Source organism: Oncorhynchus masou, chromosome 31 (assembly GCF_036934945.1).
Source record: "Oncorhynchus masou masou isolate Uvic2021 chromosome 31, UVic_Omas_1.1, whole genome shotgun sequence".
In the NCBI taxonomy this organism is placed as follows: Eukaryota; Metazoa; Chordata; class Actinopteri; order Salmoniformes; family Salmonidae; genus Oncorhynchus; species Oncorhynchus masou.
In genome coordinates this window covers 84,238,721-84,266,660 of record NC_088242.1, presented here as the reverse complement: position 1 = coordinate 84,266,660, position 27,940 = coordinate 84,238,721, and the positions used below count along the sequence as shown (strand labels likewise).

Sequence of the window (27,940 nt, the reverse complement as noted above, 5' to 3'; positions counted from 1 at the left end):
CAAGACATTATAAAATCCTTGTACTGTACACAAACAACAATAGCATTACTGCCAGTCAAAAAGATCCTAAAAAGTCAAACATTTCTTAGCACATACTTCACCTGTCAGAAACAATCTCTGTCACGAGTAGAAGCACACGTTGACGATCCTCCCCCGTTACTCTTTCTGAGTTTAAGATCGGTCTACACTGACCCCTGTCGTTGAATTAATCAACTGCACAGCCTACCCTGAAATTCATGAAGCTGTCTCTGAGAGTCCCTGTAGGACCCTCAAATGCAGAGAATATTGTCGTTAAATAAATCAATGAATGACAGAATTATTTTATAATAAATAATATAAATTATAGTTATGAAACATTTTACAATAATGTGTACATGCCAATCAAAATGTAAGCTCTTGCGTGCTTACTATAGGTGGCCAAGCTTTTTGCCGTATTAAAATTAAGTTGTGTCGGTTGCTGCTGCGCTTTGTGCATAGACTAGAATCGTTCCAGAAACTGCCCAGATTACAATTGTCTCTTGTTTAGACCTGAATACTAAGGTCAAGATGTTTGAGGAGGCTAGTGAGGTGTTCGATAACATGTTTAAGTCATCTTTCCCCTTGACTTTCATTGTGTTTATCCCTGCGGTGCTGATTCTCGTCTCACCCCTTCCAACCGAAGCGGCACATGAATTCACTGTGTACCGCATGCAGCAGTATGACCTGCAGGGACAACCGTACGGTAAGCATTTAAAATAGCTAGCTAACTATGTATATTGTGCAAGTATTAAATTGTAATCCTGTTCTGTGGTTAGCGATCCTGATATAAGGCATATATTTCGTCAAGTAAACGCTGTCTGTCACTGCAAAATTCTAGCTAGCCAACGTTAGCGTGCTAGCCTGGGTCTGTTAGCTATCTAAAAAGCTAGCTATAACGGCTGTTAGCTAGCTAAGATAGCTGTCAACCCGTGTCCTCCTTCATTCATGCGGCAGAGCTCTCTCTCATTCCTCCTATTCATATGTATAAATATGAATAGGATGACACGGGTTGACAGCTAGTTAGTGTTATGGTTGTTATTCACTGGCAATACCACGTTATCTTAGCTAATCTTAACTACCAATCGTTACCATTTCAATGATAAGTTGTCCTAAAAGGTAACGCCAGCAGCTACATACCCTCAGAGCCCTAGGGAGTGCCACTCACCACAACCATAAACACACGACCCCCATCAGGTTATAACCATGTCTTATTTACTTCAAATCATAGAATTTGAATATGATGTGCTGTGTGATAGCTAACGTTAGTAGACTATAGCATTACATCAATCATGTCAGCTAGTTAGTCACTGAACGGTGTTTCCATTTATCTCTCCCCGGCTGATCTGATCCCACTTGTGATTCCCAGGTACCAGGAATGCCATATTGAACACAGAGGCCCGCACAGTGGAGGCGGAGGTGCTAAGCCGCCGCTGTGTCATCATGCGGCTGGTGGACTTCTCCTATGAGAGATATCAGAAAGCCCTGCGCCAGTCCGCTGGGGCTGTGGTCATCATTCTCCCCAAGAATATGTCCACCATGCCACAGGACATAGTACAGGTAATAAGAATTATAATGCCTTATGAATGTACAGCTGTACAGCAGACAACCCTGGAACTCGAATCAAGAGGCAAGGCCCTGTGTTTCCTTGAAAGCCAGAGCTGTTTGTGTCCATGTAAAGTATGTTTATGTTACAGATAAAACAGCGGTCACAACACACTTTCAAGATAAACTTGAAAAAACAGACTTGCTGGAGTGAAGTAGGCGAAAGTTGAAAATGTTATGCTGTTTCACGTTCACATTCTGATGGTGCAATAGTCTTGTGAATGATAACCAGTCATTCAGTATTCCTACACATTGTAGCAGTTCATGGAGCTGGAGCCAGAGATGCTGGCCACAGAGACCATTGTTCCAGTGTACTTTGCACTGGAGGATGATGAGCTGCTCTCCATCTACACACAGACCCTCACCACCTCCTCCTCCCAGGGGTCCTCCTCTGCAGCCGAAGGTACAGGAGATTTTTTTATTTAAATTGTGTACAGCAGGGTTATTCAACTTGAAGCCCACGGGCCAGATCTGGCCCATTTGTCAACTCAGAATGTCCCTTTGATGAATTCTGAACATTAAAAAAAAGAAAATAATTGTTTCAAAAAGCCCTTCAAATATCCCATATTTAGTGCCAAAAGGAGCCCTTGTTCAATATTCTCCAATGGGAGAATCTGTTTTCCTTTAGTCCCGCCCATTAAGTGCTGTCAATCAATATCATCCAACATACCAGTTACAGCCAATCAGAGCTGCTAAGAGGGGTACAGTGTGTTTCTGCCCACCTATCGGCTCTTTCACCGCAGATTACATCACTACACTGCCTGATACAGCAGAGCGTGCTTTGTGGTGAGTTAAAAAAATACCATGGACTCGCTTCTGGCTATCATAAACTTTATCTGATCGACATACAGCCGCAACATGGCTTGTTTCGTAGGCTGCTGAGCATCATCTACCACAATGATTTTCGTTGGCTAAGCAAGGGTAATAATGCTATGTGAGCATAGGGAGGAAATAGTTGCTTTTCTCCACGATTGCAACCACAAGAAAGCCAACGCATATCGAGCGAAAATGCTTGATAAGGAGTTTGTATCAGATGTTTGTTTTTCAATCAATTGAATGGACTTAATTTGGGACGACAGGGGATGGATAAAGCAGTTGTTGACATAATTAATAAATGTATTTTCTCCTCTGATTTGAGCCCAAACTAAACGCACCATCTGCCTACACTGTACAACTATATTCAATAATCATCAGTACAGATCACTCCCACAAGTTTTTAGATAAACTGAAATCTTAGAGGTAGTGCAGTTTGTTATAGGGACCCGTTCTCTACTAATGCTGGGGGAGCAAGAGACTTCTCTGCAAAAACTAGTCAAGTGAGATATACCATGTATAAAAGGTTGCTTATGTGTAAATGAAAACAAGATGAGGCTTTGTAAAACGGACAGAAAATTACAAATGTATGTGATGCAGGTCAACTGTTAAGTACAAATATGTTCCATTATACAATAAATAATTAAACCACTTAACATGTACTTTTAGCGACATTTCATTTTAATAAAAGGGCTTCATAGGATTATAATTGTGTTTACATTGTTTTTTATACCTGTTTTAGGAAGAGTAATCACATGTATCCCATGTAGAAAATGTATTTTTCATATCTGGCCCCCATAAGAATATAGTTGAATAGCCCTGGTGTAAACCATGTTAAATATAATTATTTCTGGTGAATTTCTTTTTAGCGCTTTAATGCATTTTCCTCATGTCTTTTCAGTGCTGATACACACAGCCACGGCCAATGGCTTTCAGATGGTGACGAGTGGGGCTCAGAGCAAGGCAGTGAGTGACTGGGCCATCACCAGTCTAGAGGTGAGAATCCACTGTTCTGTAGCCGTTTAATGATTATGTAGAATTGTGACATTTAATCCAAGTTTCTGATAATTGGTGATATTTTAAAATATAGACAGGTAAAATAAAATAGTATTTGTCTCATGCTTTGTAAACAACAGGTGTAGACTAACAGTGAAATGTTTACTTACGGGCCAATACAGAATGAATTGCATACATCTCCTAAAATAGTGACACAAGGAAAAAATAGACAGTGAATAACAATAATGAGTAAAAATAGCATGTCTTATATACAGGGAGTACCAGTACTGAGTCTGTGCAGGGGTACAAGGTAATTGAGGTAGCTATGTACTTAATAGGTAGGGGTAAAGTGACTAGGCTACAGTATAGATAATAGACCGTAGCAGCAGCGTATGTGGTGAGTGTGAAAGTTTGTGTGTAGTCAGTATGCATGTGTGGGCGTGTTATGTGTGTGTGGGTAGAGTCCAGCGTGTGCATTTTCAGTCCAGGAGAGTTAGTGCAAAAAAAGGCTAAATGCAGGTAGTCCGGGTAGCCATTTGATTAGCTATTTAGAAGTCTTATGGCTTGGGGATAGAACCTGTTCAGGGTCCTGTTGGTTCGAGACTTGGTCCACTGGTACCGCTTGCTGTGCGGTAGCAGAGAGAACAGTCTATAGCTTGGGTGGCTAGAGGCTTTGACATTTTTTGGGGCCTTCCTCTAACACTGCTTGGAATAGAGATCCTGGATGGCAGGACGCTGTACTCATCACCCTCTGTAGCGCCTTGCAGTTGCTGTACCAAGCCGTGATTTTGCTGTAGGAGTTTTTGAGGATCTGAGGCCTCATGCCACATCTTTTTAGCCTCCTGAGGGGGAAGAGGTGTTGTCGTGCAATCTTCACAACTGTGTGGGTGTGTGTGAACCATGTTAATTCCTTAGTGATGTGGACACCGTGGAACTCGAAGCTCTCGACCCGCTCAACTACAGCCCCATCGATGTGAACGAGGGCGTGCTCGCCCTCTCCATTTCCTGTAGTCCACGATCAGCTCCTTTGTTTTGGAGTGGGTCCAGGGTGCCTGGGATAATGGTTTCAGCTCAACTGAGGTTCTTGACACCATGTCTTGTTATGAGGTGTTTTGAATGTCACGTCTATGCTAATATGGCAACAATGACCAGACTTTCAAAGCATTTCATGGCTATAGATGTGAGTTCTACGGGGCGATAGTCATTTAGGCAGGTTACCTTGGCGTTCTTGGGGCAATGACTATGTTGGTCTGCTTGAAACAAGTTGATATTACAGACCGGCTTAGGGATAGGTTGAAAAATGTCAGTGAAGACACTTTCCAGCTTGTCAGCACATGCTCTGAGTATGTGTCCTGGATAAGTTTCGATGCACTTATTAATGAAGCCGGTGACTGATGTGATGATCTCTTCAGAGTTATTGGATAAATCCCGAAACAAATTCCAGTTTGTGCTAGCGAAACAGTCCTGTAGCTTAGCATCTGCTTCATCAAACCACTTCCTGTTTGAATTTTTGTTTGTAACCAGGAGGATAAAGTTTTGGTCTAATTTGCCTTGTATGCGTTTCTGTGTGGAGTAAAGGAGATCTAGAGTTTTGTCGCCTCTAGTTTTTTCAGTTTCAGCATTAAAATCACAAACCATGAGAAACGCTGGCTCTGGATGTGCATTTTTGTTGTTAGCTCATGGCCCTATACATTTTGTTGAGTCGGTCTTAGTGCCAGCATCGGTTAGTGGTGGTAAATAGACAGCTACGAAAAATATAGATGAAAAACTGTAGAGCATACTATTTACCATGAGTTATCATAGGTTAGCTGACAACTTCACCAAAATGATGCGCACGCTTCAAATAGGCAGAAGGCTGTGTGTTGTTGTGATTCTAGATGGCCAGATAGCTAGCAACAATGACAAACTGCCATGTGGTGAATCTTCAGTGGCACGTTTCAGCTTGTTTGATCTAGTTCTTGATACCATGTCTTGTTTTGAGGTGTTTTGACTGTCACGTCTATGCTAATATGGCAAACATTGACCAACTGTAACAATGGATTTGAGAGACAAGTGCTTATTGTGCAACTTTATTTATGTTTTCAATAAACGTTGGTAAATAAATAGTGTACATGTTATCAACGATCTTAGCCAACCCCATCTGTTTTGCCGCATACTTGCTCAAGCATCCAGTTTTGTTGCTAAACAACCAACCTGTCTATTAGGCCACCAGTAGACCAGTACTCTAATTAGCACACTGCCTCACACTTTGGGTGTAAAGGTATTAATAAGCAGATAACTTGTTCGTTTTCTTAACCTTATGTAATTTTCGAGTCCATAGCACATTCGGAAAGTATTCAGACCCCTTGACTTTTTCCTCATGTTGTTACGTTACAGCCTTATTCTAAAATTTATAAAATGTCTTCATCTACACACACTACCCCATGATGACAAAGCAAAAACAGGTTTTTAGAAACTTTTGCAAATGTATTCAAAATAAAAAACATCACATTTACATAAGTATTCAGACCATTTACTAAGTACTGTTAGGTTCTTATTTAACAGAGTAAATAACTCACGGACACTTGAGAAGCTTAACCAAGTTTAGTTCTCCCTAAAGGGCCGACACCGCTGTATTCAGACAAAACGTGTTCCTGGAAGCACTTTGGACACTCCTCCTTCTCTCCAATCCTTACATCTTATGGTTCCACAGGAAGAGCGTAACCGGATACTAAACCCTTATTACTCCCTTCGGGGGAACTGACCTGACCTCCTGACCTCAACCCCTCCTTCGCCTAAGCTACATATGTCCTCCCGTATCACCTCGCACGTATCACCTCGCACTTATCGCACTCCTGTGACTTCCAGCACATTTCACAGCCACTCTGTCTTTCTACAGAGAACCATTAACTTCTGACATAAAACCCAGTCTCTCTCACTCCTTTATATACTGCTTCGGATCTATCATGTCTTTAGTATCTCAATGTTCAAGGTTTACCCTAAATCCAACAGTACTTTGTTGAAGCACTTTTGGCAGTGATTACAGTCTCAAGTCCTCTCAGCTCTCGGGTTGGATGGGGAGCGTCGCTGCACAGCTTTTTTCAGGTCTCTCCAGAGAGATTTGATCGGGTTCAAGTCCGGACTCTGGCTGAGCCATTCCAGAGACTTGTCCCGAAGCCTCTCCTGGGTTGTCTTGGCTGTGTGCTTAGGGTCATTGTCCTGTTGGAAGGTGATCCTTCGCCCCAGTCTGAGGTCCTGAGCACTCTGGAGCAGATTTTCATCAAAGATCTCTCTGTACTTTGCTCCATTTATCTTTCCCTCGATCCTGACTAGTCTCCCAGTTCCTGCTACTGAAAAACATCCCCACAGCATGATGCAGCCACCACCATGCTTCACCGTAGGGATGGTGCCAGGTTTCCTCCAGACGTGACACTTGGCATTCAGGCCAAAGAGTTCAATCTTGGTTTCATCAGACCAGAGAATATTGTTTCTCATGGTTTGAGAGTCCTTTAGGTGCAGTTTGGCAAACTCCAAGCAGGCTGTCATGTGCCTTTTACTGAGGAGTGGGTTCCGTCTAGGCCAGTCTACCATGACGGCCTGATTGGTGGAGTGCTGGAGAGATGGTTGTCTGTCTGGAAGGTTCTCCCATCTCCAAAGAGGAACTCTGGAGCTCTGTCAGAGTGACCTTCGGTTTCTTGGTCACCTCCCTGACCAAGACCCTTCTAACCCCGATTGCTCAGTTTGGCCGGATGGCCATCTCTAGGAAGAATCTTGGTGGTTCTAAACTTCTTCCATTTAGGAATGATGGAGGCCACTGTGTTCTTGGGGACCTTCAATGCTGCAGAAATGTTTTGGTACCCTTCCCCAGATCTGTGCCTTGACACAATCCTGTCTCGGAGCACTACGGACATTTCCTTCGACCTCACGGCTTGGTTTTTGCTCTGACTTGCACTGTCACCTGTGGGATCTTATATAGACAGGTGTGTGCCTTTCCAAATCATATATCATATCAAATCAATTGAATTAACCACAGATGGACTCCAAGTAGTAGAAACATCTCAAGGAAGATCAATGGAAACAGGATGCACCTGAGCTCAATTTCAGGTCTCATTGCAAAGAGTCTGAATACTTATGTAAATTAAGTATTTTTGTTTTTAATACATTGCAAACATTTCTAAAAAAATCTGCATTCACTTTGGCAATATTGGGTATTGTGTGTAGATTCGATTTTTTTTACACTTATTTAATCCATTTTAGAATAAGGCTGTTACGCAACAACATGTGGAAAACGGGTAGGGGTCTGAATACTTTCCAAATGCACCGTATGATAAGTGTTTGTGTGTGCATGTGTGTTTTAAACTAAGCTAGGTGTCAAACCCAGGGGAATAATGGGCTTAGCCATGCAGTAGGGGATCAGGAGACTCCTGACTCTGAGATGGATCAAGTGTTCAGCTCTAAATTAAGACAATCCATTCAGGAAGTAAACTAAAGTTGCAATTCAATAGACAATTATATTTTATTTTTCATGTCTTCTCAATAAACTGAAAAGTAGAAGAAATGTATTTGAAAAGTTTTTATATTTCTGAATGTTAAATTCAAATCCCTTCCTGAATACGTTAAATTCAAATTGAGCCCAGCCTTAATGCATACGGCCACTACCAGTCAATGGCCTTGTTTCACATACAGTACCAGTCAAAAGTTTAGACACCTACTCATTCAAAGGTTTTTCTTTACTACATGATTCCATGTGTTATTTCGTAGTTTTGATGTCTTCATTATTATTCTACAATGTACAAATAAAGGAAAAACCCTTGAATGAGTAGGTTTGTCCAAACGTTTGACTGGCACTGTATCATGGTTTTTAGTTGAAGTCATTGTGAGAGGCCTCCCATGCCTGACTTCATTGATATGTCTTAAGTTTCGACATACCCTTAGGTACATTCTTTACTTTTATACAAGATGACAGCGAATGTACTAGTGTCTTTTGAGATGTTTTAGGACTGATATATAAAATGTAAATCCTAATACAATATACTGTTGTCTAATCATTGTAGCCCCATCCTCTCCTAGGGGCGACTGGCTGGAACTGGAGGAGAGGACCTGCCCACCATCGTCCTGGTGGCTCACTATGACTCTTTTGGTGTGGCTCCGGTACGCCCAGCTCTCCCTTCATGCACCTCAATATACTCGTTATTACAGTGCCTTCATAAAGTATTCATACCCCTGGACTTATTCCAAATTTTGTTAGCCTGAATTCAAAATGGATTTTTCTTATTTTCTTCTCACCTATCTATACACAATCCCCTATAATGACAAAGTGAAAATATGGTTTTAGACATTTTTGCAAATGTTTTCAAAATGAAATACAGAAATATCATATTTATATAAGTTTTCACGCCACTTAGTCAATACTTTGTAGAATCACCTCTGATTCTTTCTGAATACGTCCAAGGGCTTTCCACACCTTGATTGTGCAACATTTGCCGGTTTATACTTTTCAAAGTTCTTCAAGCTCTGTCAAATTGGTTGTTGATCATTGCTAGACAACCTTTTCAGGTCTTCCCATTATATTTCAAGTAGATTTAACTCAAAACTGTAACTCTGCCACCCAGGAACATTCCCTGTCTTCTTGGTACCAACTCCAGTATGGATTTGGCCTTGAGTCTTGGGTTATTGTCCTGCTGAAAGGTGTATTTATCTCCCAGTGTCTGGTGGAAAGCAGACTGAACCTGGGTTTCCTTTAGGATTTTACCTGCGCTTAGCTCCATTCCGTTTCTTTTTTATCCTGGAAAACTTCCCTGTCCTTAACGATTACAAGCATACCCATAACATGATGCAGCCACCGCTATGCTTGAAAATATGGAGTGTGGTATTCACTAATTTGTTGTATTGGATTTGCCCCAAACAACACTTTGTATTCAGCACAAAAGCCTTTTTTTTGCAGTAATACTTTAATGCCTTGTTTCAAACAGGATGCATGTTTTTGATTTTTTTAAATTCTGTACAGGCTTCCTTGTTTTCAATTAGGTTAGTATTGTGGAGTAACTACAATATTGTTGATCCATCCTCAGTTTTCTCCTATCAAAGCCATTAAACTCTGTAACTGTTTTAAAGTCACCATTGGCCTTAAGGTGGGCCATTGGCTATAAGATGGCGTCGAACAGGATGACTGACGTTTTACATGCTCCTAACCTACTGTTGCATTTTTTCTAACTTGTTTTTTTTTAAATCTTATTTTGTACATAATGTTGCTGCTACTGTCTCTTATCACCAAAAATAACTTCTGGACATCAGTATAGCGATTACTCACCACGAACTGGAAGAAACTTTTTCCTTTAACGAGTCCGACGAGAAGGATATACTGCTTTCCCGGGAACAGGCCCAAATCCCCACCATTTGCGTGAAGAAAAGACAAAGGAAAAGGGGGCGCAGGTTGGGCTGCCTTCTGAAAATCCTTAGACAAGTGAGTAAACTCCCACTGCCATCCGTTCTACTGGCCAGCCGTTCTATCTTATATTTCACTGAGTCGTGGCTGAAGGACGACACGGATAATATAGAGCTGGCGGGATTTTCCATACACCGGCAGAACAGAGAAGCTACGTCTGGTAAGACGTGGGGTGGTGGTGTGTGTCTTTGTCAATAACAGCTGGTGTGCAATGTCTAATATTAAAGAAGTCTCAAGGTATTGCTTGCCTGAGGTAGAGTACCTTATAATAAGCTGTAGATCACACTATCTACCATCTTTATTATTCGAGGCCGTCTATTTACCACCACATACCGATGCTGGCACTAAGACCGCACTCAACCAACTCTACAAGGCCATAAGCAAACAAGATAATGCTCATCCAGAAACGGCACTCCTAGTGGCCGAGGACTTGAATGCAGGCAAACTTAAATCAGTTTTACCAAATTTACCAGAGTGGAAAAAACTCTAGACCACCTTTACTCCACACACAGAGATGCATAAAAAGCTCTCACCCACCCTCCATTTGGCAAATCTGACCATAGTTATATCCTCCTGCTTCTGTCTTCCTGATTCCTGCAAAAACTAAAGCAGGAGGTACCAGTGACTCGCTCAATACGGAAGTGGTCAGATGACGCAGATGCTACGCTACAAGACTGTTTTGCGAGCACAGACTGGAATATATTCCGGGATTCATCCAATGGCATTGAGGAGTATACCACCTCAGTCATCGGCTTCATCAATAAATGCATTGCCGACGTCTTCCCCACAGTGACCGTACGTACATATCCCAACCAGAAGCCATGGATTACAGGCAACCTCCACCATCGAGCTAAAGCTGCTGCTTTCAAGGAGCGGGACACTCATTAAGTTTGCTGACGACAAATCAGTGGAAGGCCTAATCACCGACAACGGTGAGATGGCGTATAGGGAGGAGGTCAGAGAACTGGCAGTGTGGTGCCAGGACAACAACCTCTTCCTCAATGTGTGCAAGACAAAGGAGCTGATAGTGGACTACAGGAAAAGGCCCGATTAACATCGGCAGGGCTGTAGTGGAGTGGGTCGAGAGTTTCAAGTTCCTTGGTGTCCACATCACCAACAAACTATCATGGTCCAAAGACAGTCATGAAAAGGGCACAACAAAACCTTTTCTCCCTCAGGAGACTGAAAAGATTTGGCATGGGTCGCCAGATCCTCAAAGTTCTACAACTGCACCATCGAGAGCATCTTGATCGGTTGCATCACCACCTGGTATGGCAATTGCTCAGCATCTGACACTACATCACTGGGGGCAAGCTTCCTGCTATTCAGGAGCAATATAATAGGCCATGTCAGAGGAAAGCCCATAAAATTGGCAGACTCCCCAGTCACCCAAGTCATAGACTGTTTTCTCTGCTACCGCACGGCAAGTGGCACTGTAGCGCCAAGTCTAGGACCAAAATGCTCCTTAACAGCTTCTACCCCAAGCCATAAGACTGCTGAACAATTAATCAAATGGCCACCGGACTATTTACATTGACACCCCCCCCTCCCTCCCCCTCTATTTGTTTTGTACACTGTTGCTACTCGCTGTTTAATATCTGCATAGCCACTTCACCCCTACCTACATGTACAAATTACCTCAACGAACCTTTACTCCCGCACACTGACTCGGTACCGGTACCCCCTATATATAGCCTCGTTATTTTGTATTTTTTATAATTTTTTACTTCATTTTATTTGGTAAATATTTTCTTAACTCTTCTTGAACTGCACTGTTGGTTAAGGGCTTGTAAGTAAGTAAGTAAGTAAGCATTTTACGGTAAGGTTGTATTCGGCGCATGTGACAAATCAAGTTTGATTTGAAGGTGAAATCCCTGAGCGGTTCCCTTTCTCTTCGGCAACTGAGTTAGGAAGGACACCTGTATCTTTGTTGTGACTGGGTTTATTGATACACACCCCACATTTTAAGAACTTCACCACGCTCAAAGGGATATTCAATGTCTGCTTTTTTTTAATCCATCAACCAATAGGTGACCACCTTTGCGAGGCATTGGACAACTTCCTTGGTCGTGGTGGTTAAATCTGTGTTTGAAATTAGTTTCTCGACTGAGAGACCTTAAAATGATCTGTATGTGTGGGGTACAGAGATACAGTTTTAGTCGGAAGTATACATACACTTAGGTTGGAGTCATTAAAACTTCCACTCCACAAATTTATTGTTAACAAACTATAGTTTTGGCAAGTCGGTTAGAACATCTACTTCGCTCATGACACAAGTCATTTTTCCAACATTTGTTTACAGACTAAATTATTTCACTTATAATTCACTGTATCACAATTCCAGTGGGTCAGAAGTTTACAAACACTAAGTTGACTGTGCCTTTAAACAGCTTGGGAAATTCCATAAAATGATAGGCTAATTGACATAATTTGAGTCAATTGGAGGTGTACCTGCGGATGTATTTCAAGGCCTACCTTCAAACTCAGTGCCTCTTTCCTTGACATCAGAAGAAATCAGCCACAGACCTCTGAAAAAAGTTTGACCTCCACAAGTTTGGTTCATCCTTGGGAGCAATTTTCAAACACCTGAAGGTACCACGTTCATCTGTACAAACAATAGTATGCAAGTATTATTATTATTTGAATCTGTTATTTTACCAGGTAAATTGACTGAGAACACATTCTCATTTGCAGCAAAGTCCTGGGGAATAGTTACAGGGGAGAGGAGGGGGATGAATGAGCCAATTGTAAACTGGGGATTATTAGGTGACTGTGATGGTTTGAGGGCCAAATTGGGAATTTAGCCAGGATACCAGGGTTAACACCCCAACTCTTACGATAAGTGCCATAGGATCTTTAATGACCTCAGAGAGTCAGGACACCTGTTTAACTTCCCATCTGAAAGACAGCACCCTACACAGGGCAGTGTCCCCAACCACTGCCCTCGGGATATTTTTTTAGACCAGAGGAAAGAGTGCTTCCTACTGGCCCTCCAACACCACTTCCAGCAGCATCTGGTCTCCCATCCAGAAACTGACCAGGACCAACCCTGCTTAGCTTCAGAAGCAAGCCAGCAGTGGTATGCAGGGTGGTATGCTGCTGGCTAAGTATAAACACCATGGGACCACGCAGACATTTGCAACTGGACATGGGGACAATGATTGTACCTTTTGGTGAAATATCCTCTGGTCTGATGAAACAAAAATAGAACTGTTTGGCTATAATGACCATCGTTATGTTTGGAGGAAAAAGAGGGAGGCTTGCAAGCCAAAGAACACCATCCCAACCGTGAAGCCTGGGGGTGGCAGCATCATGTTGTGGGGGTGCTTTGCTGCAGGAGGGACTGGTACACTTCACCAAATAGGTGGCATCATGAGGAAGGAAAATTATGTGCATATATTGACACATCTCAAGACATCAGTTACAGCTTGATCGCAAATGGGTCTTCCAAATGGACAATGACCCCAAGCATACTTCCAAAGTTGTGGCAAAATGGCTTAAGGACAACAAAGTCCAGGTATTGGAGTGGCCATCACAAAGCCCCAACCTCAGTCCTATAGAAAATTTGTGGGCAGAATTGAAAAAGCTTGCAAAGAGGCCTACAACCCTGACTGTTACACCAGCTTTGACAGGAGGAATGGGCCAAAATTCACCACTTATTGTGGGATACTTGTGGAAGGCTACCCAAAATGTTTGACCCCAAGTTAAACAATGTAAAGGCAATGCTACCAAATACTAATTGAGTGTATGTAAACTTCTGACCCACTGGGAATGTGATGAAAGAAATAAAAGCTGAAATAAATAATTCTCTACTATTATTCTGACATTTCACATTCTTAAAATAAAGTGGTGATCCTAACTGACCTAAGACAGGGAATTTTTACTAGGTTTAAATGTCAGGAATTGTGAAAAACCTAGTTTAAATGTATTTGGCTAAGGTGTATGTAAACTTCCGACTTCAACTGTAAGTAATCCAAAAATCATGTTCAACACTGTTATTGCACACACTGAGTCCATGCAACTAAGCAAATCTTTCCTCAATGTATTTAGCCTTGCCATAGCAAAGGGGTTGAATACTTATTGACTCAAAACATCTCTGCTTTTCATTTGGAATTAATTTAACATTTCTAAAAACATCATTCCACTTTGATATTATGGGGTATTGTGTGTAGGCCAGTAACAAAACATCTCCATGTAGTCCATTTCAAATTCAGGCTGTAACATAACAAAATATGGAAAATGTCAAGGGGTGCTTCTGAAGGCACTGCATTTATTTTGTTTTTTATTGATCGATTTATATAGCGCCATTGTGGTGTTACCATATGATGTCCTCTTCAATAACACAAACCCCAAAGCAAATCAGGGGGAGAAAAATAGTTTCATTCAAAGAGGACAAATCATAGATGTTATGCTGAGAGGTAGATGTTCATTCTCCCCTGTCCTCAGTGATTCTTTCCACAGAACAAAGGGACAAGATGTAGTTTTATTACCCAACCCTAGCAGAGTGGTTGACCAATTAGAATTCCTTGCGATAGAACTGGGCCAATAGTCAAATAACAAGTATCCTATTTCAGGCTCAATGTATAGACAAATTCCTCTCATGTCTCTGACCCATTACTCATTAATTCCCTATTACGGAAAAAACACTATTTCCATTGATCGTTAGTACTCTATTGACTTTTAGTCCTCTTGACCTTTTAGACTTCTGTGTTGTGTATTAATCTTAAAATATTGTTATCGTAGTCCACTAGAAGTGAAGATGCTAAGTAAATGTGTTCTCTGTATGATTGTGGTGTTGTCCTGTCCAGTGGCTGTCCTATGGAGCAGACTCTAACGGCAGTGGGGTGTCTATGCTGCTGGAGTTAGCCAGGCTCTTCTCCAGACTCTACACCTACAAGAGGACACACGCTGGGTGAGCAACACACATCCCAAGCCACCCTGAGAAATCAGGCTTCTTACAAGGTTATAACCATCCACACCTTTCCTTCTGGCATCTAGGCACCCACAGCCGAGGAAAATGTGTAAAACGTACAAATGTAAGAATAAACCTCTTACAATATTCAGAAGATGGAGACCTTGTGGTTAAAATGCTTTTCAGTAGTACTTGTAATAATAAAGTAGAACAGATGTGGTTCTTAGAAGGTATTTGTCGATTTCTAGAACAAGTGTACTCTAAACACCCAGGAGTGAGAGCAGTTTGTGCTGAGAAACCAGATCTCCAGAGGGCGCTGGAAGAGATAGCTTCCGTTTTTACAGGCTCCTAACCAATTGTGCTATTGTCTGTGTGTTTTCGTGTTTGTTGTAACTTATTTTGTATATAATGTTTCTGCCATTGTCTCTTATGACTGAAAAGAGCTTCTGGATATCAGGACAGCGATTACTCACCTCGTACTGGATGAAGATTTTTTCTTTAATGAGTCGGACGTGAAGGATTTAATTCAGACACCCAACAAGGCCAAAATCCCTGTCATTCACATGAAGAAGAGACAGTGATATCGGGGACGTAGGTCGGGGTGCCTTGTAAGCATCCACCGGCAAATGAGTAATCCGCCTCTACCATCAGTCCTATTAGCCAACGTGCATACATTGGATAATAAAATGGATGAGCTCCGATCAAGACTATCCTACCAACTGGACATTCAACTGTAATATCTTATGTTTCACTGAGTCGAGGCTGACAGCTGGCTGGGTTTTCGGTGCATTGGCAAGATAAAACTACTGCCTCCGGTAAGACAAGGGGTGGCGGTCTGTTTCTATTTGTAAATAACAGCTGGTGCATGAAATCTAATATTAAGGAAGTCTTGACATTTTGCTCATGATCTCATGATAAACTGTAGATCACATACACTGTATTTACCAAGAGTTTTCATCTGTATTTCTCGTAGCTGTCTATTTACCACCACAAACCCAATGCTGGCACTAAGACCTCACTCAACGAGCTGTATAAGGCAATAAGCAAATAAGAAATTGCTCATCGAGAAGCGGCGCTCCTAGTAGCCGAGGACTTTAATGCAGGGAAACTTAAACCCGTTTTACCTAATTTCTACCAGCATGTTACATGTGCAAACAGAGGGGGGGGGGGGAACACTCGACCACCTTCACTCCACACACAGATGCGTACAAAGCTTGCCCTCCACTTGGCAAATCTGGCCATAACTCTATCCTCCTGATTCCTGCTTACAAGCAAAAACAAAAGCAGGAAGTACAAGTGCCTCGCTCAATATGGAAATGGTCAGATGACGCAGATGCTAAGCTGCAGGACTGTTTTGCTAGCACAGACTGGAAGATGTTCCGCGATTCTTCCGATGGCATTGAGGAGTACACCGCATCAGTCACTGGCTTCATCAATAAGTGCATCAATGACATCATCCCCACAGTGTGACCGTACGTACCTACCCCAACCAGAAGCCATGGGTTACAGGCAATATCCACACTGAGCTAAAAAGGTAGAGCTGCCGCTTTCAAGGAGCGGGACTCTAACACGGACGCTAATAAGAAATCACGCAATGCCCTTCGATGAACCATCAAACAGATGCTCGTCGGATGTGGCAGGGCTTGCACACTATTACAGACTACAAAGGGAAGCACAGCTGCAAGCTGGCCAGTAACACAAGCCTACCAGAAAGGATTAAATACTTCTATGCTCGCTTCGAGACCACCAACACTTAAGCATGCATGAGAGCATCAGCTCTTCCAGATGACTGTGATCACGCTCTCCGTAGCTGACATGAGTAAGACCTTTAAATAGGTCAAGATTCACAAGGCCGACGGGGCAGACTGATTACCGGGATGTGTACTCCGAGCATGCACTGATCAACTGGCAAGTGTCTTCACTGGCATGTTTAACCTGTCCCTGACCAGGTCTGGAATACCATCATGTTTCAAGCAGACCACCATAGTCCCTGTGCCAAAGAACACCAAGGCAACCAGCCTAAATGACTACCGATCCGTAGCACTCACGTGTGTAGCCATGAAGTGCTTTGAAAGGCTGGTCATGGCTCACATCAAAACCATTATCCCAGAAACCCTAGACCCGCTCCAATTTGCATACCGTCCCAACAGAACCACAGATGATGTGATCTCTATTGCACTCCACACTGCTCTTTCCCAAATGGAAAAAAGGAACACCTACATTTGAAGTTGGAAGTTTACATATACTTAGGTTGGAGTCATTAAAACTAGTTTTTCAACCACTCCACAAATTTGTGAACAAACTATAGTTTTGGCAAGTCGGCTAGGGCATCTACTTTGTGCATGGCACAAGTAATTGTTCCAACAATTGTTTACAGACAGATTATTTAACTTATTCACTGTATCACAATTCCAGTGGGTCAGAAGTTTACATACATAAAGTTGACTGTGCCTTTAAACAGCTTGGGAAATTCCAGAAAATTATGTCATGCCTTTAGAAGCTAATTGACATCATTTGAGTCAATTGGAGGTGTACCTGTGGATGTATTTCAAGGCCTACCTTCAAACGCAGTGCCTCTTTGCTTGACATCATGCTTGACATCAGAAGAAATCGGCCAAGATCTCAGAAAAAAGTTATCCTGCACAAGTCTGGTTCATCCTTGGGAGCAATTTCCAAACGCTTGAAGGTTACCACGTTCATTTGTACAAACAATAGTATGCAAGTATAAACACCATGGGACCACGCAGCTGACATACCGCTCAGGAAGGAGACGCGTTCTGTCTCCTAGAGATGAACGTACTTTGGTGCGAAAAGTGCAAATCAATCCCAGAACAACAGCAAAGGACCATGTGAAGATGCTGGAGGAAACTGGTACAAAGTATCTATATCCACAGTAAAACGAGTCCTATATCGACCTGAAAGGCCGATCAGCAAGGAAGAAGCCACTGCTCCAAAACCACCATTAAAAAAGGTATTGAAGGGGCCATCAGAAAGCCCTGACCTCAATCCTGTAGAACATTTTTGGGCAGAACTGAAAAGTGTGAGCGAGCAAAGAGGCCTACAAACCTGACTCAGTTTTACACCAGCTTTGTCAGGAGGAATGGGCCAAAATTCACAACTTATTGTGGGAAGCTTGTGGAAGGCTACCTGTAACGTTTGACCCAAGATAAACAATTTAAAGGCAATGCTACCAAATACTAATTGAATGTATGTAAACTTCTGACCCACTGGCAATGTGATGAAAGAAAGAAATGCTGAAATAAATCATTCTACTATTATTCTGACATTTCACATTCTTAAAATAAAGTGGTGATCCTAACTGACCTAAGACAGGGAATTTTTTACTAGGATTAAATGTCAGGAATGTTTTAAAACTGAGTTTAAATGTATTTGGCTAAGGTGTATGTAAACTTCAGACTTCAACTGTATGTGAGAATGCTGCTGCTCATTGACTACAGCTCAGCTTTGAACACCATAGTGTCCACGACGCTCATCACTTTGCTAAGGACCCTGGGACTAACCACCTCTCTCTGCAACTGGATCCTGAGCTTCCGGGCCACACCCCAGGTGGTAAGGGTAGGCAACAACACGTCTGCCATGCTGATTCTCAACACTGGGGACCCTGAGGGGTGTGTACTTAGTCCCCTCCTGTACTCCCTGTTCACCCACGACTGCATGGCCAAGCACGACTCCAATACCATCATTACATTTGCCCGAAGACACAACAGTGGTAGGCCTGATGAGACAGCCTATAAGGAGGAGGTCAGAGCCCTTGATGTGATCAAGACAAAGGAGATGATTGTGGACTACAGGAAAAGGAGGACCAAGCACGCCCCCATTGTCATTGACTGGGCTGTAGTAAAGCAGGTTGAGAGCTTCAAGTTCCTCGGTGTGTCCACATCACCAAAAAAAAAACAATTTAAAAAATTGTCAGACTCTGTCATTGTCAGACTCAGTCACCCAAATCATAGACTGTTCTCTCTATCTCACGGCAAGCGGTACCAAAGCGCCAAGTCTAGGACCAAAAGTCTTTTTGTCCTAGACTTGGCGCTTTGGTACCAGCTTCTATCCCCAAGCCATAAGACTGCTGGACAATTAATCAAATGGCCACCTGGACTATTTACATTGTCTCCCCCTCTCCCACCCCCATCTTTATGCTGCTGCTACTCTGTTTATTATCTATGCCTAGTCACGTCTACCTACATGTACATATTACCTCATTTACCTCTACTAACCTGTGATCTCGCACATTGACTCTGTACCGGTACCCCCTATATATAGCCTCGCTACTATTAAAATGGTTTGTTCTTTAATTATTTTCTTTTTTATCTATTTATTTTTTTACTTCAGTTTATTTTAGTAAATACTTTTCTAAATAATTTTTTTTTTTAGCTGCATTATTGGTTAAGCGTGTGTAAGTAAGCATTTCACTGTAAGGTCTACTACACCTGTTGTATTCGGCACATGTGACAAATACAATTTGATTTGAAATTAATGTAAATCTGTGGACGTTAAGGCACACTGCCAATTTTCCATGGTGTTAGGTGAACTCTGGTATTAACTTATTCTCCATACAGACAAACAAAATGCTAACCAGCAACTACTGCTAACTTTGCATAAGGGCTGTTTGCATATCACTAGTAAAAAGGAACGAAAGCGCAAGAAGCCCCACCCTACCATAGAGCGGGTAGGGGAAAAGGGTGCAGTCGTCAGGAAGCAAAAGTACAGGACAGGCAAAGCAAGGTAAAGACAAGTCAGCTACTTGGTGCAGATTTCATGACCTCTGAATTCAGAAACACTATTGCAACTGACTAGCCTTTTCTCCTCTGATATTCTATGTTTGGAATTCCCAATATGGAATTCCCAACAGCTACCAGACTGTACAAGTCTGTTGATCTAATGGAGGCCAGTGAACATCCACGTTAATAAGAATGTACTCTCCTGTCATTTCTAACACACCTGCTGTCTTCTTAGATACAACCTCCTGTTTTTTGTCTCTGGAGGAGGGAAGTTCAACTACCAAGGCACCAAGAGATGGCTGGAGGACAACCTGGATCATACAGGTACACTAAGCTCAGAAGGCTATAGACTCAGTTACTGGACAGGTATTATGATTGCCACAGTGGGACACTGTAGAGAACACCTGTGGAGTACACACTGCAAATGAATGGAAATTAAACGTGATACCGGCAACAATTCTTGTTAAATTGTGGTCCTGCATGCAAAACAATGGGCGTACATAAGTCATGGAAATTCATATTGCAGTTTAAACAGTTTCTCTTTTCCTCTATCCTTTCTTCCCTCTCTCTCTGCAGACTCCAGTCTGCTTCAGGACAACGTGGCGTTTGTGCTGTGTCTGGACACCCTGGGGAACGGGGACAGTCTGCACCTCCATGTGTCCAAACCCCCTAAAGAAGGCACCACCCAGTACGCCCTGCTCAAAGAGCTGGAGACTGTAAGGACCACGACGGAATACTCACCACAAAAAGTTTTTTAGTATTGAAATTCATATGATACACACCACTGATACAAACTAACATGTATTGACCACATATAACACATCCCTACTGTTCTCATTAGATCAAGTTCTCCTGACCTCAAAACCTCCTCTGTGTTCTTCTCAGGTGGCATCCAACCAGTACCCAGAGGTCAAGTTCTCCATGGTGCACAAGAAGATCAACCTGGCAGACGACACGCTGGCGTGGGAGCACGAGCGCTTCGGGATCCGCCGGTTGCCGGCCTTCACCCTGTCCCACCTCAACAGCCACCGTGAGGCACAGCGCTCCAGCATCATGGACGTGCGGTCAGTGTCCCCCTCTTCTCGCCATGGAGTGGGAGAGCCCCCTGCTGGGTGGGTTTATTACCGCAGTCCGACCAAGCATCCAACCGCCTGTCGCCCGCAACTGTCTTGCTACACCCCACCCCCCCCATTCTGCCCTGCCGATCCCAAACCACACCACAAGCCCCAGCCCCTGCCTAGGCCCAGCTCACCTAACACACCTTTTTCAAATGATAATTAACTGCTCAATAGGATCAATTGAATCAGGTGTGTAAGTGCTGGGCTAGAACAAAAGCCTGCACACTTTAGCCTGCACACATTGCTGCCCTCCAGGACCGTATTGCCCACACCCCTGCCTTTGGGACCGTAGATGTAGGACTTGTAGAAATCTGATTTCACAGGAAGGTGGAGCTATTGGTCTCTGAGATGCTTAAATGACACAAATACTGTGTTAGTTTTACTGTTAGCGGTACCTCCAGGAGGATGGAACATAGCTTGTCAGTGGAATAGAAAAGGTTAAACACTGGGCTACTGGGTTGATTTTGAATTGGACACCTTCATCCCACTGTAGGGCACCATCTGTCCTCTCAACCTCATCACTGCCATCTCCCCTCCTCCCAGCCCAGTGGACTGTCTGCTCCCCTTCCATTCTCCTCCTCCATTAGTTTTTTTTCTTAGTTGAGCTGCTCCTGATTGCTGGTTAGTTTAACTGTGAATTACTGTTACAGACCGTATGTGGATCTGAGAAAGCTCAGCAGGAACACAAAGCTGATTGCAGAGTCACTGGCGAGAGTAATCTACAACCTCACAGAGAAGGTAAAGATATGTACAATATAGGACGTTTCATTATTCAAAGCCATAATGAAAGTCATGTTGCTTTTGATATTTAAGTTGACCTTTTGAACTCTACAGCAGGTTTGATGTTTCTCTCTCGTGTGTGTGTGTGTGTGTGTGTCCAGGGTGCTCCAGGAGACCTGCAGATCTTCACTGAACAAATGGTGAGTGGTTGAATGTGACTACCCTGCTGTCTCCTCCCTTTCAGACTGTCTCTGATGTGACCTTTACCAAGCGTCTTTGAAGGCTGCTCTACACACCAGGACTCTTAGGCTAGTTTTGTCATAGCATGGACCGTTAAAGTCAGATTCACGATGTGTGTGTCTTAACGAGACAAGTGTGTATCAAGGTGTGTACTATAAGACCACTGATGATGAGTGTGTATGTGTGTCCAGCAGGTGCAGGAGGAGCAGCTGTCGTCAGTGGTGGACTGGTTGACAGCCCAGCCGCGGGCTGCCCAGCTGGTGGACAAAGACAGCAGCGTGGTCAGCACCCTGGAGTACCACCTGGGACACTACCTGAAGGACGTCCGCAGGCACTACGTCAAGGCTGACAAGAGGTGACCAGTCACTGACCACAGTGCTACGGCTAATACAAGGTGTCGCTGGTCCTCTAGACTGGTCACCGCTAGTGGTTCTGCCGTGTATGCCTTGGGAGGAATCACAAAGCCACTAAGACCGCTCGTAGTGAATGTCATGGATATATTGGAATTAGTGGATATATAGAGACTTGAATACCCTGACCTAGTGAGATATACATGGCGGAGGCTTAATCAAGCTAGTCGCCTTGACTACTTTCTTATACCATTCTCTCTGGCACCAAAAGGTTAAAAAGTGTTGATAGGGGACAGAATGCGGTCGGATCATCACATAATTGGCATATATATATTACTCCTACAGAATTTCCACGTGGGCGAGGATATTGGAAATTTAATCAAAGCCTACTAGATGATAAATTGTTTAGAACTAGGACAGAAGAATTTATAACTGACTTTTTCAGACATAACATAGGTACAGCAGATCCCCTTACTGTATGGGACACTTTTAAATGTGCCTTTAGAGGCAATGCAATTCAGTACTCATCTATAAAACAAAAGCAATTTAGATCAAGAGTCCATATTAACAAAGGAAATTGAAGGACTAACAGTACAGTTAGATAGCAATAAAATACGCTACTATAGAGGCACAGAATAAGTTAGAGGAAAAACAAAAAGAAATGGAGGAACTTATTCAAGAAAGATCCAGTGTAATACATAACAAAAATAAAGCAAACTGGATGGAATATGGGGGAAAATGCACCAAATTCTTTTTCAATCTTCAATATAGAAATGCTACCAAAAAAAATGTATTAACTTGTTACAAATGACGGAGGCACGCATGAATCACCAAATTATATTTTGAAAGAGGAAGTAAAGTACTTTAAGAATATGTTTTCATTTCAGACTCCTCCATCTCCACTAATTGAAACTAATTATATGGATTTTTTTCCTAATAATATTGTAAAATTAACATCTGTACAGAAAGACTCATGTGAAGACCAAATTACAGAGGAGGAACTGCTTGAGGCAATTGGGGCCTTTTAAGGATGGGAAAACTCTAGGGTTGGATGGCATACCAGTGGAAGTATACAAAACCTTTTTGGGTATACTCAAAGGACCATTATTGGCTTGTTTTAACCACTCCTATATAAATGGTAGATTATCAGACACGCAACAAGAAGGTGTGATATCATTATTACTGAAACAGGACCCAAGTGGTATATATAAAGATCCAGTCCGTTTAAAAAATTGGAGACCTCTTACACTTCAGTGTTGTGATGCAAAAATCCTAGCAAAATACTTGGCACATAGAATTAAAAAAGTATCGTCAGATATTATTCATCCGAATCAGACAGGTTTTTTCATGGACAACACATTGGAGGTAATATAAGACAAGTACTGGAAACAATAGAACACTGAAATATCGGGGACACCAGGCCTGGTTGTCATAGCTGATTTTGAAAAGGCTTTTGATAAAGTACGACTGGAGTTTATATATAAATGCCTAGAATATTTCAATTTTGGGGAATCTCTTATAAAATGGGTTAAGGTTATGTATAGTAACCCTAAGTGTAAAATAATAAATAATGGCTACATCTCAGAAAGTTTTAAACTATCTAGAGGAGTAAAACAAGTTTGTCCACTATCGGCATATCTATTTATTATTGCCATCGAAATGTTAGCTGCAACGATTAGATCAAACAATAATATTAAGGGATTAGAAATCCGTGGCCTAAAAACTAAGGTGTCATTGTACGCTGATGATTCATGTTTTCTTTTAAAACCACAATTGGAGTCTCTCCACGGCCTCTTAGAGGATCTAGATACTTTTGCTACTCTCTCTGCATTAAAACCAAATTATGATAAATGTACCATATTACGTATTGGATCACTAAAAAATGCACATTTTACATTACCATGTAGTTTACCAATTAAATGGTCTGACGGAGATGTGGACATACTCGGAATACAAATCCCAAATGAAAGATATTATCTCGCTCCAATAATTTTTTATAGAAAGTTAGCAAAAATAGATAAGATCTTGCCACCATGGAAAGGAAAATACCTGTCTATTTGTGCAAAAATCACCCTGATTAACTCCTTAGTTATATCACAGTTTACCTATTTGCTTATGGTTTTGGCTACACCTACTGACCTGCTTTTTAAATTATATGAACAAAAAAATTATTCAATTTTATTTGGTACGGCAAACCAGATAAAATTAAAAGGGCCTATTTATATAATGAATATGAATTCGGTGGGCAGAAATTATTAAATATTAAAGCATTAGACCTCTCACTAAAGGCATCAGTCATACAAAAGTTAACCTTAAATCCAAACTGGTTCTCTAGTCAATTGGTACGAATGTCTCATCCTATATTCAGGAAGGGCCTTTTCCTCTTTATTCAGATTACACCTGCTCACTTTCGGTTGTTTGAAAAGGAAATCATCTCCAACATATCTTTATTTTTTAAACAAGCCTTAGAAAGTTGGTTGCAATTTCAGTTTAATCAACCTGAAAGGACGGAACAAATAGTACAACAAATATTGTGGTTAAATTCAAATATACTAATTGATAAAAAGACTGTATTTATCGAAGAAATTTTTTAAAAAGGTATAATTTTAGTGAATGATATCATAAATAGGACTGGTGGAGTTATGTCGCACATGCAGCTAACACAGACATATGGAAATGTCTGCTCTACCCAAAATTACAACCAATTAATTGCAGCATTACCACAAAAATGGAAGAGGCAAGTAGAAGGAGAAAAAAGTATGTCGGCCCTGTATTAAAGAACATAAATGGTTAAAGAAAAGTGTGATAAATAAAAACATATACCAATTTCATTTAAGGACCAAAAAACTGACAGCTGTGCCATGTAAATTGCAAAATAGTTGGGAAGAGATTTTCGATGTACCCATTCCATGGCACATGGTTTATGAATTGATACGCAAAACAACGCCGGATTTAAAACTTTGAATTTTTCAATATAAATTACAATACAAAATTCTTGCAACTAATAGAATGTTATATATGAGGGATACAATCTTCCCAGCTCTGCAGATTCTGCTGTGAGGTGGCAGTCATTTGATCATTTATTTTGGTATTGTCCATATGTAGCTCATTTTTGGTCACATGTCCAGGAATGGCTGAAGAATTGCAACATTTACCTAGAACTAACACTACAGATAGCAATACTGTGTAATTTGAAAAGCCATAGTCAATCAATCAATAATTATTATTTTAGCAAAAATGTTTATTTTTAATTTACAATCTGTAGAAGTTATGAGAATAGGAAGGTTCAATTATTTTGTGAAGCATCACAGCACAGTTGAAAAATACAGTAAATGGCAAGTAGAAATCCGAAATGGATGATGTTGAGAGATAGATGGGAGGGGTTGAGTGGAGCTGAAGGGTGGGACTAATAACAAGATAAACAATGTAAAACATACGGGATCTGTAAAATGTCTATAGGTTCGGAACTTTTGTGAAATAACATAGTTACAAATAGAAATCAAACTGGATGGACAACAGAAATAGAGGAAGGACTAAGAACAAACAAGAGTGAACTATTGTAAAGTAGACTGTGTCTGTAGAGTATGTATAAGATGTATGGATTGAAGGTAGAAGCAGAAGTGTTTTAGTTTACTCCAATTGGGGAATCGGCGGTAGGGTTTGCGGGGAATAATAATAAAGGTATATTCTTTAAAAAAGTATGTATGTCTATATAAGTATGTGTATGTATATATGTGTATATATATATGCATGCGTGTATGGATATATTTACCAAAAAAATATGGGGGATTGGAAATGTTGCTTCCAATGTAATTGTCTGCATCATTCTTTCCGTAATATTAAGCTGATCCACCCTCTAAAAAAAAAAAGACCGCTCGTAGTGTTCAAAACTGTGACAGAACCACTTCTTGTGTTGTAGAAGACGATTTGTATGGAATAAATTGTCTGGGACGGATGGGATTTTAATGAGAGTTGTACACTTTCTATTTACTGTTGTTTATTGATCCAATGACCTTATGAAAGTTAATGGTTGAAGTTTCAGTGACAGTTGTCATCTGTATTCTCCCTCTCAGAGACCCAGAGTTTGTCTTCTATGATCAGCTCAAACAGACCATGAATGCTTACAGGTAGGTGATAGCTGCCCACTCTATTTAGCCCTCACAGTGCTGTTCTTTAGTGCAATAGAGCGATAGCTTATTGATTTTTCACTTCAAACCTCTTCAGCTTGCTTTTGTGTCACATTTTGCTTTCCTAACAGGGTGAAACCAGCCATCTTTGACCTGCTTCTGGCGGTCTGCATCGCAGCTTACCTCGGAGTGATATATCTGGCCATTCAGGTATGTATTGATCCAACATCACCATTCTGATGGTCACTAGTGTTATTTTGATGTATGGTCATTTGTTTGACCTAGCCTCCCCCTGTAACTCCTAACCAGGTCATTGTTGTAAATCAGATGACTGCCGTCTTCTCAGTCGGCTTACCTTGTTATTTAGGGGTTAATGATGTTTCTCGCTTTTTTCTCTCTTCAGCACTTTGGAGTTCTCTACAGTGTTGTGCGCAGAATCACAGCACCCAAGACCAAGCAGCATTAAGCCCCTCCCCTTACTATCCTCCAGACTTCTCCTCACAGCAACAACGAGTTCTAGCCAATAACAAAACGGGGGCGGACCAAGCAGCTCTTATGATATAAAAACATTTTACCACCCAATATATTGCCTTTTTCCCTCTTTGGAAATGAAACATGTTGAATCATTTCTCTCTGCCAAGTTTAGCCATTTTGTCGGTTCCTTTAGTCTTCCTGTCCTCATAAAAACAGATGTCAAACGTTACCACCTCGTAAGCCCAGTCCCACATTAACCGCTATTTCCCTCATGATCTGAGATAATTCGATAGGTGTCAATATGGTAATAGCATCACCTGGCTCTTTGATCGGCTAAGTGCGATTTACACCAGCTTATACCCAACCAATCCTCTCCGTTCTACACATGCATAAGTAGGGAGGGACTAGGGGTTGATGTGGGTTTGGGCATTTCTAAATCCACGGCTCACTCAGTGCCCTATAGTGTGAATTTTGCCAAACGTCAGTGGGTCATCTTCTTGGGCAGCTATGAGACTTGGTAATATTTGTTTGGATGGTCAATGTATTTGGTCATCATGACTAGATTTATTTTTGTTCTTTTTTCTCTCTAACCCAAATTAGTTTTCTTATTGTTTAAATATTGAATAGTGTGTCGATAACATGATTCATGGCCTTGACTGAACTAATGAAATAAATGTATGAATAAGAATGATAGTGTCCCATATACTTCCTATTGCCGTAAGAGTAAGTACGGTAATAGAATGGAAATGTATCATTTTGGGGTTTCACCCCTTTGTGACATTTGTTTACTAGGGTTACTATGTGACAGTTTAGATTTTAAAATGTGAAGAAAATTAGGCCCACCCCTCACAAATGTTAATGAGATGTATGCAGTGTTGGTCTACCAACGCGATTTTGCCTCCATCTATCTGGACATGTCTATTACAAAATGGTTAGCTCCACATCGATGTGCAAATCCCCCCTTGCTCTGCTTATCAACAACTAAAGTGTTAAAGGCAAGACGTGTTGTTAGATCGAATTGGACCTTCGAAGGGAGTCTGGTAATGTGTGGATCTGTGTTGTCTATATCCCTGACAGTCTTTGATCTTGAGATGAGGAGACTGTGCTTGAGTGCTGTATTTGGTATAATTACATACTGCATGCCATGTCACTCCTGCAGTCAGTGAAGGCAAATGGACTGGCGAGATTCACCTATCTACACAACGGAACAAGCTGTGTGGGACATATCTTAGAATTTGTATTTATTGAAGCAGACTCTGCTTAACTGTGCACTGAATTGAACTCTCCCATTTCTGAGACTTTGTCCAACACCTTTGTTTTACCTTTCTTAACTGTGTTTTACCTGATCGACAAAAACTTGATTCTTGCAACAATGACATCAAAAATAAATACATTTGTTGAAATAAG

The 27,940-nt window shown here is 41.6% G+C and overlaps 1 protein-coding gene across 5 annotated transcripts; it reads left to right on the top strand.

Annotated features, from left to right (window-relative positions):
- Window positions 1–439: 439 nt before the first annotated feature.
- Window positions 440–27,939, top strand: LOC135524609 (BOS complex subunit ncln). Of its 5 annotated transcripts, none has more exons than XM_064952300.1 (15): window positions 440–721; window positions 1,385–1,575; window positions 1,882–2,023; window positions 3,335–3,429; window positions 8,479–8,559; window positions 14,662–14,765; window positions 19,740–19,828; window positions 20,081–20,220; window positions 20,390–20,616; window positions 21,273–21,360; window positions 21,504–21,542; window positions 21,774–21,937; window positions 26,006–26,059; window positions 26,191–26,269; window positions 26,463–27,939. In XM_064952300.1, exons 1-15 carry the CDS (start codon window positions 547–549, stop codon window positions 26,523–26,525), a joined length of 1,731 nt encoding a protein of 576 aa, XP_064808372.1. In that variant the 5' UTR covers window positions 440–546; the 3' UTR covers window positions 26,526–27,939. The 5 variants fall into 5 exon arrangements, with proteins under 5 accessions (XP_064808372.1, XP_064808375.1, XP_064808374.1 ...); XM_064952303.1 differs by having other exon boundaries at window positions 1,879–2,023; window positions 20,390–20,568; window positions 21,777–21,937; XM_064952302.1 differs by having other exon boundaries at window positions 1,879–2,023; window positions 20,390–20,568.
- The last annotated feature ends 1 nt before the right edge of the window (window position 27,940 follows it).

Excerpts from the sequence above, each read along its gene's own strand:
- LOC135524609 (XM_064952299.1), top strand. The coding sequence starts at position 547 with ATGTTTGAGGAGGCTAGTGAGGTGTTCGATAACATGTTTAAGTCATCT. Across the intron at positions 2,024-3,334 it reads GTCCTCCTCTGCAGCCGAAG|TGCTGATACACACAGCCACG; the intron begins GTACAGGAGATT and ends ATGTCTTTTCAG. Across the intron at positions 20,221-20,389 it reads TGCTCAAAGAGCTGGAGACT|GTGGCATCCAACCAGTACCC; the intron begins GTAAGGACCACG and ends TGTTCTTCTCAG.